Source organism: Oryzias melastigma, linkage group LG7 (genome assembly GCF_002922805.2).
Source record: "Oryzias melastigma strain HK-1 linkage group LG7, ASM292280v2, whole genome shotgun sequence".
NCBI classification, from domain to species: Eukaryota; Metazoa; Chordata; class Actinopteri; order Beloniformes; family Adrianichthyidae; genus Oryzias; species Oryzias melastigma.
In genome coordinates this window covers 4,891,398-4,909,737 of record NC_050518.1, presented here as the reverse complement: position 1 = coordinate 4,909,737, position 18,340 = coordinate 4,891,398, and the positions used below count along the sequence as shown (strand labels likewise).

The 18,340-nt window shown below is 38.5% G+C and overlaps 1 protein-coding gene across 7 annotated transcripts in view; it reads left to right on the top strand.

The window, feature by feature from the left end:
• LOC112159596 (TOX high mobility group box family member 2) overlaps positions 1 to 18,290 on the top strand; it is a 97,985-nt gene extending 79,695 nt beyond the window's left edge. For 6 of the 7 annotated variants that reach the window (XM_024293778.2, XM_024293777.2, XM_024293776.2 and 3 more), the window contains 5 exons: positions 5,245 to 5,475; positions 9,554 to 9,634; positions 13,937 to 14,335; positions 14,808 to 14,947; positions 17,427 to 18,290. In XM_024293778.2, coding sequence (XP_024149546.1) covers positions 5,245 to 5,475; positions 9,554 to 9,634; positions 13,937 to 14,335; positions 14,808 to 14,947; positions 17,427 to 17,469 — 894 coding nt within the window. In that variant the 3' untranslated portion in view covers positions 17,470 to 18,290. The remainder of the gene's footprint in view (positions 1 to 5,244; positions 5,476 to 9,553; positions 9,635 to 13,936; positions 14,336 to 14,807; positions 14,948 to 17,426) is intronic. The other variant, XM_024293779.2, reaches the window with a different exon arrangement.
• Positions 18,291 to 18,340: the final 50 nt, after the last annotated feature.

The window sequence follows — 18,340 nt, the reverse complement described above, 5'->3', positions numbered from 1 at the left end:
AAAGTGTTCCCAGCAATCTTTTGATTATGATTTTACCATTTTTAGCCTAAAATCTAAACAATTGTGTCGTTTTCCAGGACATTGTTTCTGCAGGAGATCATTAGAAATTTGTCTTGTTGTAGGCAGGCCTGTTGGTGCAGAGTAAGCCTGCCCCCATTTCCCATCATCCATCTGTTTATGTACTTACAGCCCCTCAAAACCCCCAACCCAACATTACAAATGAGACAAAAATGGTTTTCAGTCTGAATACACCCAAGCGGGCCCTGGTCCGGGACCAGGAATCGCTCTGAACCATCTTTTTAGGTGGTCCTGGTTTGTTTCCAATCAGACTGAACTTTGGTTCGCTCTGAGACAAAAATGGCTAGCAACACTAGAGCTAAGCAGGCGTACAGTTCTCAGCGAGATTCCAGCTCAGACGAAGAAAACAAAGACGTACATGGATCTATTTAGTGGATGCATCAGAATGGAGTGAAATGGGAGTTTGTGGCTCAACCAATTTATTATACAACGTTTTTCCTGATTTAAAACAGCAATTTTTGATTCAAATGTTCTTAATTTATGTTCTTCATCATCCGAAAAATGTCACAAGAACATGTTAAGAACGCCAAAAACACAATTTATATTGGAGTGGGTCTTTAAAGAGGTACATTTAAATAAACGAAGATATAAAAGACAGACTGTAGACATCTTTTTTTTTTTGTCTTTTTATAACTGATTTGAAGCCATGAAACATGACATGAAACATAGTCAAATTAGAAATTCTATGGTTTTTAAATGAAAGTAATAAAGTGATCTAGATAAACTAATTGATCATAAAATTGGGAGATATTGCTGCCCATGAACATGTAGTAACTGCCACTTTCACTCAATCTCAGTAATGACCTGTTGGAAATGTCAGACCATTAGCTTAGTAATATATTTGTATTTCATTTGTTGTTTATGTGTTTTTGGTAGTTGTGTGATTTTTAATGTATTTTCTATTTGGTTTTCTGTTTGAAATTTGTATTTCTGGACTATGAGTCTAATGACTTTTTATATCATTTTAAAAAATTACTCATTTTTCATTGACCTTTCAACTATTTTAGGATGGTAACCATGAGCCCCAAATAATAAGAATTAAAGAATATAAAGATAAAATGTGAGATGGTGCTCCTTAATTTCAGAGTTGATTGCATGCTGCTGCGAGCTGTTGAGTGTCATTGGTCTTTCTTCTTAGTAGGTGAATTTTCTGGGAGAGTATTCGTCTCCCTTCTCATCCTTTTTTTATCATTCTATTAGCTCTGCCATCCGTTTATTCAGTTTTTTTACTTCAAAGGCTCAAGTGAAACAGATGTTGTTTCAAATGCCGGCATTCTGCCTCATTGCCGAAAAATGAAGGGTGATTATTTTTTAATGAAGGCGCATAAACTCATATATATATATTACCTGTGAGCTGTGAAACAAACAAGTGTCACTTTTGCCTAACCCAGAATGACAGCGTTCATTAATTTTTGCATTTAAAGAAGAACAATGTGGTTAAATGTTCTTCTAACCCATGATGTTTAGTTATTGTAATGCTTTGTGCAATATACATTTGTTGTTTTAAACAAGTTTTTGATCAAATACTTTAATTTTTCGATTTTTATTTTCATGTTTTTAATAAAAGATTGAACATACTTACAGGTTAACCTCATAGTAAATATGTTTAAATGCAAAGGAATATTTTAATCTCTTCAAATTACTCTTAAAATTGAGTTTTTAACATGTTCTTGTGGTATTTTGGTCATAATAGTAGGGATGGGCAGATTGATCTGAGTATGGATAGTATTGATACCAAGGTGTAATATTGATACTATCATGATGCGATCGATACTTTCCTTACTTTCGTTGCAGTTTTCTTTAAGTTGTAAAGTAAAGTACTTGAATTTACTTAAGGAAAACTGTTTTTTTCCCCCTCCACTTTCTGTTTTATCAGAGAAAATAATCAAAGATCCACATGTTTGCACGCAATGGCAGGATTTTTTTGTTGTGTTTATTATATTTATTTAAATCACCAAATGGTTCCCGAGGACGGCTGTGTCTGCAGCTCACCACTCCCCCAGGAGATGGGCCAAATGTGGGACTTTAACATCAACTTATCTTTATTACAGTGTTACTTTTGTTTAGTTACATTTTTTTAAGTGACTTTGTTATTTTATTACTGCCTTTATATTTAAATATATGTTTGTAGTGCTGTTTTTTTAACATTTGTGCTACATTATAGCTTTTTAAACATTTTAAACATTTGCTTCGGTTAAAAGAAATGCCGGTGGAAAAAGCTTGTAGCGGAGATGTAGAAGCTGCAATCGGCTACAATTAGCTTCAATGTGTCTCACCATTTTTGTTGAACCGGTTATGTTAGCTCGGTGTGGTTAGGGGTTGTAAGCTAATGGGAAAGCGTGTAAAAAGATGGATGATGGGAAATGTGGGCAGACTTACTCAGTGGCAACGGTCCCATCCAAAACTAAGAGGCAAATTTATAATGAACTCTCGCAGAAACTATGTAATTTGGCAAGAAACAGCATTATCATAATTTAAAGACCACTGGGAATGCTTTGAAAATTAGATTGTTTGATACTAATTCTGATGCATATTTTCTTAATGGTTTGCTCTGTCTGCAGCTGAGTTTGAGCACAGGATCAATATTTTAGAAAAACAGCCACTTTAAGATGTTTTAATTCTAAAAAAGTATATAAATAAATGTGACAAAATGCCAGCCTGGCAGTTGAAGTACTTTTGCCAAGAAAGGAAAAAAAAATTCGCCGCCATATCACTTAGAACGCCTTGAGTAATTTTCTAAAACCAGGCATACTTTTGCATAAACATCTTTGCTTTGACTTGGAAGCAGTGTAGCTCATGTTGCATTCAGAGTGTCGTCAGCATGTCATCATATCTTCAGTCAGATGGATGGTATTTTTCTGTTTTTGGCATCTCAGAATTCAGGTTAACTTCTGTTTCACTGATGCAAATGACAACATCAAGCCATCCTCTCTTTCTTCCCCCTCACTTCTTTCCTTCTCTCTCCAACACTTGATGTGTTTTCTCCTGCGCATGGAAGGCAATTTCCATATAAAATCACATCCAGGATCAGGTGACCTGGGTTTGACTCCCAGTCAAAACGCAGCCTGGAAAAATGAAAATGTGTTCTTGTGTATTGGGCCGAGCACATCAGATTGAAGCAGTTTTGCCCGCTGAAATTGTAGGAGGATTGCAGTGCATTACTGTTGACAAACAGGGTACCGACCATGAAAAACATGCACTTAATCTTTTCTGATGGCGCTCACAGAATGGACCATTAAATTCTTTATGTTCTCTTTAAATGTGGGAATTAATAACTAATTTCTAGGCAAAGTGAAAGTGCTGCAGAGGGGTTTATTAAAGTAGCAAGAGCGAGACCCATAACTTAATATTATATATTAAATCTGACAAGATACTAGACATCAGTGGAAATCAACATTATGGTTAATAATAAAGTGGATCCAGACTTTTATACCTAAATAGAGCTGGATTATCTCCTAATTCAGCTGAGGTAGCTAATTATTTTTAATGACATTTGCTATTATTCTGCTCCCTATTGTACTGCATATTACTTTTGTCGTTTTTCGTGTGTTTACTGTCCTCATAGGAGCTGTGAGGTTCTGACAGGAACATTAACACCTTCATTTGCTGTTTATAAGGTTAATCTTTAGTGCCATCAGTAGAATCCAGCTGTACCCTGTATCCTCTACTTGTACATGTTTAAGCTAACTTATTTAATTAACAAACAGGCTTTTTGGACCAAATCTTTGACTTCCGTTTGGAGCTCATTTATAAACAAATGTAACTGGAGCCGAGCGCAATTGACAGTAAGGGATGGCTACAACCAAATCGCTTTCACCCCAATGTAAAACAGCTCCGCTTAGCAAAAGAAATGAACAATTTTGCAAAAGGTTTTTGTAAAAAGTGTTGAACCTGACGCTGATATCAACGTTCAAAATTGGTCAACAAATGTAAAGTTGAAAAAAGTGGACTATAGTAATATTCAGGGTAATATTTTTCTAATGGAATAAATAAATGCCTCTAGCTGCTTTGCCCCACCCACGTAATTCCTGGCCAATGAGGGAAGAGATGTTTAGTCACATGGTTTTGTTTACAATCTTTGGTCCGAAACAGGAAGGTCTGGTTGACGGCAGTGTGAATACAGACCAAACACGTGGTTCAGGACTCGATCTGGACCAAATTAAGTGGACTCGGTCAGGACTAAAGGATTTTTCCAGTCTGAATACACCCTAAAAAGACAGTATGCTGGACTATATAATGTCCTGGATCATAAAAGCAATTCAGACACCATTTATTTACTGCTTCTTTATAAAAAAAAGAAAATATGACGTCACTGATTTCCAGAAGTAAAAATCTAATAAATATAAAAATTTGAATTCCCCTGTGTTTTGATTGTTTATTAAAAAACAAGATCAAAATACATTTTCACAAAAATTGTTCAATGCATTGTTGTCTATGCAACTTCTAGGAAATTTCTATGCCGCTGGATTTTAAAATTTACATTTTGGCAGAGCTGCAAAATGGCGAACACTCAATAAAATGCAGTAAGCAGTGAGTAGTGATGGAATGTAGCCCTAGTTGTGCACAAATGAGGGCGTGGTCTTTTGATTGAAAGATTTTTTTAGTTTTTTGGAAAAAGTTGGTTATTCTTATCCTTTTGTTAAGATTTGTAAGCTACATCTTTCATCTTTAAGTGTGTGAAAGCTTGCTTTATTTTGGTAGGATTTGTTTTTTATCATGTAAAGCACTAGAAAATTTGGAATTTAAAGTTGAATTATCCCAACTGTACGTTAGTCTATCACTGGTGGTTGTCAAATAAAGCATGAACCATGGTTAGGTTAGTTTTTCGTCTTTAGACCCCTGCAGCATTTTGGGATACATTTGAAATGAAAAAACGTAAGCTATGTAAAGATCCGGTTAGTCGTGATTGGATATTAATCTGTGTTTAGGCCGTCTATTCTTAACTGAAGTCCTCATACAGATACCGGCTATAACGATTGTGTGGGCAGGTGGAAGTGTAATCTTGCAAAAACAAGAGTTTTATCCGTCTAATTTGTCATCCCTTAATGATGAAAAAGATTGTCTGTGCTTTCCTCCTCAATAGCTTCAGCAAAAAGCTGTATTTATTGCATGGATTTATGACCTGTAGTTCCCTCGTCTCACCTCCATCACTCTTTCTGTCTTCAGATAAGCGGTGAGAAGCGACCCTCAGCAGAAATGATGAAGCCCAAGCCAAAACCTCAAAAGAAGAAGAAGAAGAAGGACCCCAACGAGCCGCAGAAACCTGTGTCGGCGTACGCGCTCTTCTTCAGAGACACACAGGCAGCCATCAAAGGCCAAAACCCAAATGCCACCTTCGGGGATGTCTCCAAGATCGTCGCTTCCATGTGGGACAGCTTGGGAGAAGAGCAGAAGCAGGTAAAAAAATGTTAAGAAAAGCAGGAGTTTCAAACAGATGTGGTGTTTTAGAGCTTTCAGTGAATTATTTATATGCAATACTACGAAAAAGCTGTAGAGCTGAACCCAAGCAATTCAATATATTGTTTTTTTTTATTTTATAATTACATTTAACACAGCAAAACAAAGTAATTCATCAACTGAAAAACTAATTTTCCCTGAAAATGAGAGCTGATCCTAATTACACATTTGATGAGGTACGTGGTACGATTATTGCTCCAAGCAAAATTAGTTTGTTTTATTTTGATATAAATTGTTAATTAGGGTTCATGTGTAATTTATATATAAGTTTTAACTGATGAAGTTTTTCACCTCTTAAGTGTCAGAACAGAACGTTTTAACAAAAAAAAGAATGAAAATTGTGTTTTTTGTTGTTTTTAACGTGTTCTTGTGGCTTTTCTGTGATGATGGAGGACATATATAGAACATTAAGCTCAAAATTGTTCTTCTGAGTACTGTATTTGTTTTTTTTTTTCTTTTTTTTTAAAGCGTTGTGAATCAGAAATTGTCATTAAAAATGTAGAAAATATGCTGGGCGGGCCACAAGCTCCATGGCTACGCACATTTAACCCTTGTGTTGTCTTGTGGGGTCCAGATGACCCCACTTTTAACATAAACATGGGTAGGATAGCTCAAGGGTTACGACTGTTTTCAGGGTCTACATTCAAAGTAAAACCAGGTCAAACTTTGACCAATCAGTGACTCGGATTGGGTAGTGATGTATGGATGGCGTCCCATTTAATTTACAGAGGGGCCAACTTTTTGAAAATTAATTTTGGAGGAGAAAACAATAGCATTTTGTGCCCAGATGGAAATTCGTTCATATATCAAAATAGAGCTGTTAAAGGAAAAAGGAAGAGATTTGCACCACTTTGACATTTTGCACCAAACCTCTTCCAAATTTAGATGACAAACATGTGCCAGTAAACAGCAAGAAAATACTGTTTGCTAGTGTATAAAAACAAAGCTTTCTTGAACCTGCATCACATTCCTGGTGTGAACGTAGCATTAGATGCAGTGTGTGACTAAACCGTGTAAAATGAAGCAAAATTATAAAGGATTTGTCCTATTTGTGACATCTGCACTCAAGAATTTGTTTATTTTTTCTCTGTGGCCAAATGGGTCATTTGTAAGCATTTAATATTTATCACTTTATTGCAATCTTATAATTATCCAAGTCTGTATTCAGAATAACTTTTCTCAAAAGATGCAAATATATCATTTTGGCCGCAACGTTATATGTCGTGTGTGTGTGTGTGCTGCAGTAAGCAAGCAGACTTGTTGTCATTATCTGCCATGTAATTACCAGAACATGGCTGTGAGTTACAGCTCACCTTAATGAGCTAGTTGTTCTCTTTCGAAAGATAAGCTATCCGTTTATCCCCACTCCCCTGGCTCTCATTAAAATGATTTTCTTTCTAAATTTAATTCTAGCAAAGTGAAGAAGAGGAAGGGTGGGGGAGTATTCAGTGCAACAGCAGCCATAAAGCAGATTGAGACTAACAAAGTCAGACATTTTACAAGCAAGTATGGTCAGTATGGGAAAATAAATATGGAAATGCCTATAGGGAGATTTTAGGAGACTGGTGCTGGTGCTATGTGTGAACACATGTTTGCTGAAAAGGAGAGATATCACAGCAGAGACAAATGTCACAGTTGAAAGTGTCATCTGATGATTTTATTTTTTATTATTCTTTTCTGCAGGCTGCCAATCAAAACTAAAACCAAAAATATAGTCTGAAAGTTAAAACAATTTTCTTTGCTACAACATAAAAAGCTCCCATGAGGCTTTGAGCCAAGTGACTGTCCCATTTCTTCTCCTTCTTCATCCTCCATAACTAAATCCTCCTCACCATGCATCTTCATTGGCTCCCTGACAAGCTGAGATGTGTGAAGTTCTCATTTCCACTCTATTTATTTTTTTTCTCGTTTGCTATTTCGATCCTGCCTAGAATGCACAATTAGTGATACCCCTCCACTATCGCCTCATCCTTGGATTTAGCTGAAGGGCATCTTGGCTATTCAGTGTGAACATTTATTTTAATATATTTATGCTTTTTGCGATCTCGCTGTTAAATGTTATCTGTTGCTCTGCAGTAATGATGAGAGTTTTAGGAAGTCAGACGTGCGTATTTAATGTGCACGCTTACCCTTTTGTAGTTTATTGTTTTAGCAGCGTGGAATAAATATTCACTCACAGGCCACTTTATTAGGTTGCTAGTACCGGGTTGCCTTCAGAACTGCTGTAATCCTTGGTGGCATAAATTCAACAAGGTACTGGAAACATGCAGAGAGTTTGGTCCATATTGACGTGATCGCCTGTTCCACCACATCCCAAATAAAGGTGATCTATTGGGTTGAAATCTGATGAACTCAATATCATGTTCAAGAAATCAGTCTGAGATGATTCCATGGAGCGTTATCCTGCTGGAAGTAGCATCAGAAGGTGGCACACTGTGGTCATAAAGGGATGGACATGGTCAGCAACAATACTCAAGTAGACTGTGGTGTTGTAACCATGCTCTATTGGTACTAAGGGGCCCAAAGTGTGCCAAGAAAGTATCCTTCACACCATTATACCACCACCACCAGCCTGAACTGTTGATACAAGGGAGGATAGATCCATGCTTTTATGTTGTAGACGTCAAATTCTGACCCTACCATCTGAATCTTGCAGCAGAAATTGAGACTCATCAGACCAGACAACGGTTTTATAATTGTTCAATTGCTCAATTTTGGTGAGTGTGTGTGAATTTTAGTCTCAGTTTCCTGTTCTTAACTGATAGAAAGTACCGATAGTACAGATAGTACCTGGGTCGTCTTCTACTGCTGTAGCCCATCTGCCTGAAGGTTGGACGTGTTGTGCGTTCAGAGATGCTCTTCTGCATATTTTGATTGTAACCAATTAATTATTAGAGTTACTGTTGACTTTCTATCAGCTGGAACAAGTCTGATCATCTTCCTCTGAAATCCACAATGTCTCTGGATATTTTCTCTTTTTCTGACCATTCTCTGCAAACCCTAGAGATGGTTGTGGGTGAAAATCCCAGTAGATCAACAGATTCTAAAATACCAGCCAGTCTGGCACCAACAACCACGCCACGTTCAAAGTCACTCCAATCACATTTCTTCCACATTCTGATGCTCAGTTTGAACTGCAGCAGATCATCTTAACCACATGCCAAAATGCACTGAGTTGCTGCCATGTGATTGGCTCATTAGAAAGTTCCATTAACGAGCAGTAAAACAGGTGTGTCTCATAAAGTGGCCAGTGAGTGTAATGATGTAATTTTAGGAGATGTTAATATGAGCTCATATTAGCACATTTTTGTCCTTTTCACCATGTAGGCAGGATTTTATTAACTTATAGCTCGGATTTTTGTTGTTTTTGTACAACTTTATCCTAGCAGTCTGATTAGATCCCATCTAATCAGTATCATAAATATCACTCTCATCACAGCACAGGTCTGAACTTTAAAAGTCACACTTTTAATAGATTTGTACTTATGATGCATATGTTAGGTTTAAATAGGCTTCTTATATCTTTTCAAATAACACAAGTGTCACGTAGACTCTCCCTTTCCTAATATGAGCATTCTGTGTTCATCGAAGGCACAGCAGCAGATAGGCGCACGCAGCTTTCAACATCACTAAAATGAAATTGAAGGCAGTTAAAAGGAAAACTCTTAGAAGGGGATCACTTTTCAGGGTGGCAAATGACAACCATTCTGGTTTATCACTGATGTCCTCAAAGTGTTATTGTGGAGCTGAAGAGGCAACAAGAGGGAGAAGCTAAAGTTCCAGTTCATTTCTTTAGGTGGAGTGGCACCGAAATTATGTGTTGCTACGACGAAGGAAGACACATTGAGATGAGAGAGTAGAGGTGCCATGATGAGGAAATAGAGGTGTTCTGTACCATTGGCTCTGATGGAAAGAGAGCTGTTATATATGATAGTGATGTTCATTATGTTTAAGAATAAAAAAAACATGTTTGAACATTTATAACATTTTTTTTTATATTTATTTCTCTTTTTTACAGGGTTACAAGAGGAAAACTGAGGCAGCAAAGAAAGAGTACCTAAAAGCATTGGCCGCATACCGAGCCAGTCTGGTTTCCAAGGTAACGCTTATGACACACACGCCCTGAATAAGACTGATGATGGATTGGATGGAAAATCCTTGCTAATGGGCTGGGAGGGGCTCCCTTTGGATGAGACAGGGGTGTCGGAGCAGGCGGGGGGGGGCATCTTATGCAAAAAAAGAACAGGCCATATTTGAAGCATTAGGGATATAGAGTATGGGGGGGAGGGGGTCGTGCAGTCAGACCAAAGAAGCATATGTTCCTGTAATTGATGAAGGCTGGAAAACAGAGAGGGCTTCTCTTTTGTGGTCTGCACAGCCCATCAGGTGAATCTGCTTTGTGTGTTTTTTTTTTGGAGGTAAATGGGAATTCTCAGTTGGTCCTACACCACCTGTGTCATGCATCCCATTTCCTTATGGCCCCCTCCAAAACTGAAGGTTGACGCTCTCCCGCTAATTCCGATTGATGGCGGTATTTTTGCACACTGTATGATGGCGTCACCTGCAACGAAACGCGGCGAATAAAGAAAAGAAAAGAGAGTGGCTGTGGATTGCATTGTTTAGTGCCGTCTTGTATTAACAGCACACAATTTAGTGCAGAGGAGATTCCTTTTGTCATTCCATTTGCTCTGCCGGCAAACAGCCTCATTTCTCTTTCCTTGGGTCCTGCATATATGTATGTGTGCATGTGCTGGTGTGTATGTATTCCAGGCTGTGTGTCCCTCTCCTTTTCCCATCTATCTGTCAAGGAGTCTATTGATCATTACCTCGGCCCTAGCTCTATTCATACAAATGGGCTCCATTACCTTCTAATCAACACTGATGGCTGGAGATGAGCAATCTGACAGCTCATCACAGGGGCCTTCAGAGGGTGGAGGCTGGGGGGGTTGTGGGTGTTACACCTGCTCACTGTCCAGACTGAGAAAGGTCAAGTTTGGGGGATTTTTGGCTCCTTCACTCAGAGTTTTGACTTGAAGCTCTCTGTTTGCCTTAAAAGTTAGGACATTGATTTGTTTCTTAGCTCATTTGAAAGCAACTTAGGCTAAAAAGCATTTTTAAAAAGTTTGATTTGCTTTATTATTTGTTTTTCAATCATCTAATCAGGTAAATTTAAGAACGGAACCCCATAATTAACATTCACTTCCTTAAAACAGTTTTTGCTGTGCCTTCCAAATTATCATGTTAATTGTATTTAAGTGTCAAAAAGATCAATTTTTTCAATTTGACTCATGGATGAAATTGTGTCTCTGGGCTCTTTGGATCACTGATATTAATCTCTGACACTTGTGATCATTAGTTTGCCAGGTGAGCTCAATTAAAGGAAATACTACTAAAGAAGGACGTTCCACATTATTAAACAGACCAACATTTTTAAGCAATATGGGAAAGAAAAAGGATTTCTGTTGCTAAAAAGCATGAAATAGTTGAAAATCTGCATTTCACAAAAACATACAGTAAGCGTGATGATCGTACCAATAAGAGATTTGTGGCTGATTCAGAGCACACACACAAGTTCATGCAGATAAAGTTAGAATAAGGAAAGTTTTTGCCAGACAAATACATTAGATCAAGAGTACAGCTTCTAAAATACCATTACAAATGACCTCATAATGCAGTAAATTCAACAAACTACCATTTTCAATTATTTAGAATCCATTAAATTTTGTGGAACTCTGTTGTGTCTAAAATTGTGGAAAAGTGCAATAAAAATGTTATTTTTAAGAAATGTGTTCAATAACATTTCATATATACTCTATTGGTTAGTGACTTAAAATTATGCTGACCTCATTTGCATTGAGTATTTAGAAAAATACTAGAAACATATAATTTGTATTATAATTTGGAACGTGCTGTACATTAAAGCATCATCCTCTTTGATTTTATCCAGATAAGTTTCCCACCTTCTTCCATCAGCTACAGGCACTACTCCTCACTGCAAAGCCTGCTAATCCCTCTTGACCTCCTCGCTGCCTTTCCCGCTAGTTTGCTCCATAATATGAGTTTGCGTTAGCTGATAAACTTATCGCTACCTTCTGGTCCTTTATCCTACACTCCATCAGTTCTTAATTTTTCACCTTTTATCCAGGCCTGCCAAATTACTGATGTCATCAAAGATACTGCACAACTCAAGTGCTGTGACATTTTGAAGCACTGGTAATAATCTGTAGCTTAGCCAGGCTGTGCGACAGCTCTGTGTATGGCTGAAACTTTATAAAAATGGTTCTTAAATTATTTTAGCCACTTAAGAAACAAATGTTGGAGCCAGTCAACATGCAGATGAGGACTGTGAGCATTTGAGGGAAAACCAAAGACACGTATTGCTTGAAAAGGTCATCTTGCTCTTCAGTATAGAAGTCTGAACTGCAAAAAACTGAAGCTTTCAAAAATGGGCATTTGGGCGGTGCTATAGGTATAAACTGAGTTTTGCTGTGCTCACTCATGGATCTGAACTATTGACTGAATATGATAACTGGGCTGAGTGATGGCAGAAAGGCCTCAAGAAACCAAAATCCTATGGACCTCTACTGAGGAATAAACTGCTGCCTTTTTAAAAATGTTCCTCCTAAAAGTTTATATATATATATATAAGAGTAAGTTATAAACTGACCAATCAGATGCCTCTATGAAGGTCTATGGTGCCTGCTGGCCCCATGTTAAAACATTTGGACCAGTCACTGCTCACCAATGAAGTCTGGCTTCAACACGGCGGCTTGATTAGCCCAAAAAAATACCCACTGAATTGACTTATTTTGTTAGAATTGGAAGTTAACCATTTTCTATGCATGATGTCATACTCACTTGGTCCAGTTCTTATTTACAGTGAATGTTCTGAACACCTGCAAATAAAAAAAAACCTAGTTTAAGCTCTACTAAAATCAAAATAACTTAAAATCAAGGAAGTGAGTGGGGAATTGTCTCCTTTTTGAATCCACTCTCTTGTGGTTGTGTGAGGAACTGCAACATTTGATACCTCAGATGCTTTTGATGACTTCAAATTAAGAAACAGAATGTGGGGGCTTTAGCCTGTTTGCTTTTATTAGTGTTACGTTGACTAGTCTTGAAAATTAATATTGTCTTTTTGATGTTTAGTTCATTTATTTGTATTTAAGAAACCTAGGAATACATAGATAATGCAAAGGCCAGTTTGTACTATAATAATAAAAGGTACAGACACATTTTTTTTTTTACGTGCAACAATTTTAATACCACCAAATACTTTGGTAGATACTGAATATGGTTCTTCAATCCCATGCCACCTCCAAACTTTAACAATATCATAATGCAATGGGAATTAAGGAACATTTTAGAGAAACTTTTTGCCTTGCATGTTTTTGGATTGTTAGCAGAAGCCTAAAAAAAGAAAATTCAAAATCTTCCTGGAGACATAGGAAGAACTGAACATAAAACAGCCACAGCAACAATTTAAAGGGTAACCAAACAGGGAAGTTGGAGGCTGACTCCACCCACAGCTGAAATTCCAGTTAGAGGGGTGGGGCTTGGGAACTGGACTGTTATCACTGAAACTGCAGATCATGACATGGGACTTTTGAAATGATGTGGGACTTGAATGGTTTGACCAATCACGAAATTCAATGGTAATTCCTTGATTTAACCTGTAGGGGGCAGCACACAGACAGTTTTTGACTATTTTCAAGAATTTGACAAGTTTATTTGAATTGGTTAAAAATGTGGCAATGACCAACAGACAGCACCTTTAAAGCCCAATTTATAGAAGTCAACAGCCAAAAAAAGTTGATCAAGGGTTTGGTTACCCTTTAAAGACCCAGATCAATAATCTATTTTCAAAGCATTACCAGTGGTCTTTTAGCCTTTTCTAGGACATACTTTCAGCAGAGCAGCTGTAGTTAATCAGAAATTCGCCTCTGAGTTGTGGGCAGGATTGTAAGCCCACCTCTGATGTTTATACTTTCTACCGCTAGCTTACAGCCCCTCACAACCTAGAGCTAACATTAGAAATGGCGAGAAATGTTGGAGTATACAGTTTTTAACCCGATACCAGCTCCAATAAGGAAAACAAAGATGGATCTTGTCAAAATAACTGTTTTAAAAAAGCAGTGAGATTATAAGAAAAGTTAAAAATGCTACATAATCTTTAGGACTACAGAAAATCCCAGGACAAGATGAGCAAACATAAACCTCATGTCTTTATGTCTGCTTATCCTCAAATTGGGGATGAGAGGCAGTAATTTATCTTAAATCAGAGTTTTAGTCTCACATTTGATCAAAAATATAAGAATAAAAAAATAAATATGTTTTGAGTTTACATTGAAATCAATATCAGAATAACTTTTTTGATGATGTTTTTCCTTTTTTTCCACAGACGTACAACGACCCTGAACCAAAAAGTGCCCAACAGACTAGCCAACCTTCCCACCTGCTGCCCCCAAAGCAGCCCCTGTACAGCGTGCCCCCTCAGCCCTCTTCGCCCTACCTGGGCCCGACAGGCACCTTCCCGCTATCAGAGCTCCAGAGCTATGGCGGGCCGCCCCGCCACTCCCTGGCCCCGACCCTCAGCCAGTCCCAGATGCTCCCACCCAGCATGAGTGCCTCTCCCCCCACACCCTTCCAGATCAGCCCACCTCTGCACCCCCATGCTCAGCTCTCCCTGAACCAGAGCTCTCTACTCAATCAGCCAATTCGCATGCAGCAGTCGCAGCCAATCATCTCGCACCAAATGGGGCTCCAGGCATCTCTGCATTCTCCTCCTCTTAGCCAACAGGTTGGTGACACTGTGCTCTTTTAGCTCGCATAAATGATCCATCTGATCAAAACTTCATCAAATTAAAAAAATACTCAAAAATAAATGTTTGTTTACTCAAGTTATTAGCTGTTTCTTTACCAAAACCAATGTTACATTTCTGTCTGAAGGTTTCAAACGCTTTTTTTAACACATAAAACAGTTTTATCAGCAGCCCCGCTGCCTTCTCTTCACCCTCAGTCGTTAAAGTCTTCGGTCCAGCAGTGGTTTTTATAAGCCGGAAAAAAGGCTGTGATGTTTAGAACCATTTTAACCAAACAATAAGAGCAATTTGGGAGAATAAAATGTCTGTTTTCCCCTCTCAGCAGCGACTCACACAACCCCTGACATCATTTAGCCTCGAGCAACATCATGGCTCAGCAGCCTAATAGCTGGCCATCCCAAAGCCATGCTGATACAAACCATTCTCCCTTTCTCCTCTTCTGATGTGCAGGGATTCTCCCATCTCCAGGCTGATTACCAGAACAGCGTTGGGGGCTCACAGTCTCCAGGAGCCGCCAACTCTGTGCATGGCCAGAACCATGACTGGGACAGTGAATACTGCAACAGGGACTGTGGGCCCAACCATTGCAGGTAAGCTGTTCAGAACTGGGGCTGTTCTCCTGACAAGTTATGGCTTAGTCGCAACTGCCCTAACAGGTGGATAAAAGGGCTGTCTGCAACCAAACAATGGGTAAATCTGAACATAGACCTGATTGTAGACCATTCAGTAAGCCCGTAGAACAGAAATATTTGTTCATTTATTTTCTATGGGTATGCTGCGGGCAACAGATTGCAGTGAACACTGATACAACACACAAGTGTAAGTAAAGGTCATGTAGGTGAGATGCAGGGAAGCCATATAGATTTTTCCTTTTTTCCGCCTGTTTGTGCTGTTCAAGTGATGCTACGTTCACAACGGCCTTGGCAACATGCATTCAAGTGTCATCTTTCAATAACAAGTACAAATATCTGAAAATACATTAATAATTGGAGCCAGAATTATGTGACACCAAGGTTGTGTCCATTTTCCTTCACTACTCACTATATAGTGCTTTCACCATTTTTGTAGAATCTGCAACTCCAAAATCCAGTGTCCTCGAAATTTCCCAGAAGTCTCTGTGCATTGATGCTCACTGGTTTGGTGAAGATAGACCACAGTACATGGTGTTTGAATATTTTTGTTACATTTTTTAAATATTTTTTTTATAAATCATCCAAGTTTTCATCCTAAGAACACTGTGGATTCATAAATAGTCAACGCAAAATGTTTAAGGAGGGAATTCAGACATAGTCCAAGTCTTTAATGTGTTGGAAACGAGTTGTGAAAAAAAAATCCTTACAAATACTTCACGACACATTTACTACAGGCTCAGCACAGGCACATGTCATTTTCGTGGCGTCCTTTGAGGTAGCAGCAAGAACCGATAGGAAAGACACACCTGCGCTTCCCTTAAGATGTGGCCGCACTTGTCTACGTCCATTGACATGTATAGAGATGGACAAAACAAGGCGGTGACCTCACTAATGGAACAGGACTCACCTCGGGTTCCAACGAAATTAAATAAATTCAATCACCTTTTTTACGCGCTACGGATCTTTCTATTTCGAGACCAGACGGCATTAGTAAGCAGGGAGTGGTCCAAGTCAGTCTGAGTTTTCATTTCCATGGCAACCACTAATCAGGAGTGAATTTGGTGGAAAGCCACACCCCTCCCACTGAAAGCAGGTTCGAGGAGAATCTGTCAAACATTCAATCTTATTGAGCCATTTGATTGGCTAGTTTATAACTTGAATAACTTGCGATAAAGAAAATGTAACATTAAAAAAAAATTGGGTTTAGCAAGAACACCTTAAAACGAGCCACCAGAGCAAGAATGGTTATTCTGACAAACAGAATGACTGTATATTTCTCAATAGAAGTCTGTGGGATTTTGGCTTTCTGGGACCAGTGTGTACTTTCTGTTTGGAGCGCAAGGTGGGAGGGGATGATCAGTCCAGTTCTCTCTAAATAGTGTCTATGTCTATGATTCTCAAAAGGGTCTGGATAACCAAAGAGCTCACTCCACCTGTACCACCAGTTCATATGACTAAAGCTACGTTCACATGCAGGTTCAAGAACATGCTAGTTCTGAATACACGTTTAGCACAGTGTTCACTCTGGACTGTCTCTACCAGTTTTAGTGCATGTCGAAATGTCATAGTGATGAAAATCTTGCCCCAAACTTTTTCTTTTTTGTTGTCATACAATTCTAGCCAGGAGGCACAAACTGAAAATATTAGTTTCTCCTTCATGATCCATTTTTAAAACAGTTAGCATATCATTGGAAGCCTGAAACACGCATTTACATGCTTTTACATAGACCTTGCATTGAAAATGGTAACTTGAATGTGTGTTGTTGAGGCTGGAGTGAAGGTAGATTACTATATAAGCCACTTCACACTCCAGGACTCAGGCAGTATTAATCATAAACTGCAATTTCTCTGCAAAAGCAAGGCATCTCCTTGAAATTGAAATGAGTAATGTAGGGAAAGAACAATGCTATTACAAGCTCAGGAAAAAAAAAAAAGTTTGACATCTAATTAAGTTTCTCTTCTCGGCACACATTGACTTATTGAATTGAGCTTTTCAAGCAGGCATAAAAACAGGTTCTTGTCTCACACCTGAATTTCTGAAGAGGGGCTGCATTTCTCTGGTATTACAGCTGATTCATCTTCATGCCAAACGGGATCGCGCCTGGGTCAAACTGCGTTTGAGGCTCTCGGAGGCAGATTGAGTCTTTCGGTTAAATCTTCCTCTTTCATATGAGATCTGGAGTTTCGGAGAATGCTGAATTACTGCACTTTGTCAGTAAAGATAAATAGAAAATAGACTTGGTATTTGACATTTCAAATACGTACTGATCCTCAGAGTTTGTCTTGATGCTTACTGATGTCTGTTGTTTGTCGACGGCTTTCATGTCTGTTGTGGAGCCGCTTACAAAGCCTTATTGAAAGTGATATCTTTAGTAAAATATCGGATGAACTGTGAAAATGTTTCATCCAAACCTACATTAATCCTTGTTTTCTCCAGCAGTGGCATGGGAGCTCGGGACAAGCCTCTCTACCTCACTTGAAGTTGAATGACCTCCACACGTCAGACTCCAAGGAGCTTTCCAACATAACAGCGGCATCGTCAATGTATCTGCTTTTACATGTTTTCTTTCTTTCTGATGGATTTTGAAATCCCAAAGACTGCTTCTATTACCTTCACCTACTTGCCAAGCACTTAGATCGGACAGAAGCCTGAGGCACTTCATGATCTCGCTTTTTTTCCTCCCTTATCTGTGAACTTTTGTCCACCTTTTTTTTGGTTTTAAGTGAAAATGAGTGTTAAACTCATGCCAGCATACTGGAAATGAAGACCAAAATACATTTCTTCTCATTTTTGTATGTTTTTTTTTTTTTTTGCTCTAGTTCTCTCTCTTAGCCATGGACTGCCCTTACCTGGGAGGTTAAAATGCTTAAAGCATACTCAAAGTAGGACTTCTATTGCAGGAAACTAGAATTTCGTTGCCACTTCAAGGGTGGATGCACTTCAGAAAAATCTGAAACATCTAAACCGAGATAAAGAGAGGCAACGTTTCAATGAACATGTAAGACTTTTGTAAATCATCTTTCCTCTTAGTAAAAAAAAAAAAAAAAAAAAAGCCTCCCTTGTTTCCTGTATTTATCACAGAGTGATTGTAAATATCACCAAAATTGATTAATCTAATGTGTGTATTGAGCTGCGGTCCCTTGCCTTTTTTCCCGTATCCTTTTTGTTTGATTATGTGATTTCTGTGCAGGCGGATTCAGTGAGGGAAGACACACACTAAAAGGCGTGTTGAAACTGTGTTCACTGGTCTTGTATCTCTCCGAAAGGAAAATGCAGAGACGTAAAAGAGAGAAAAAAAAAGAAAAAAATGCTGAACTTCCTCCTCAGCTGACAGAGCTGTTACAGAGAGT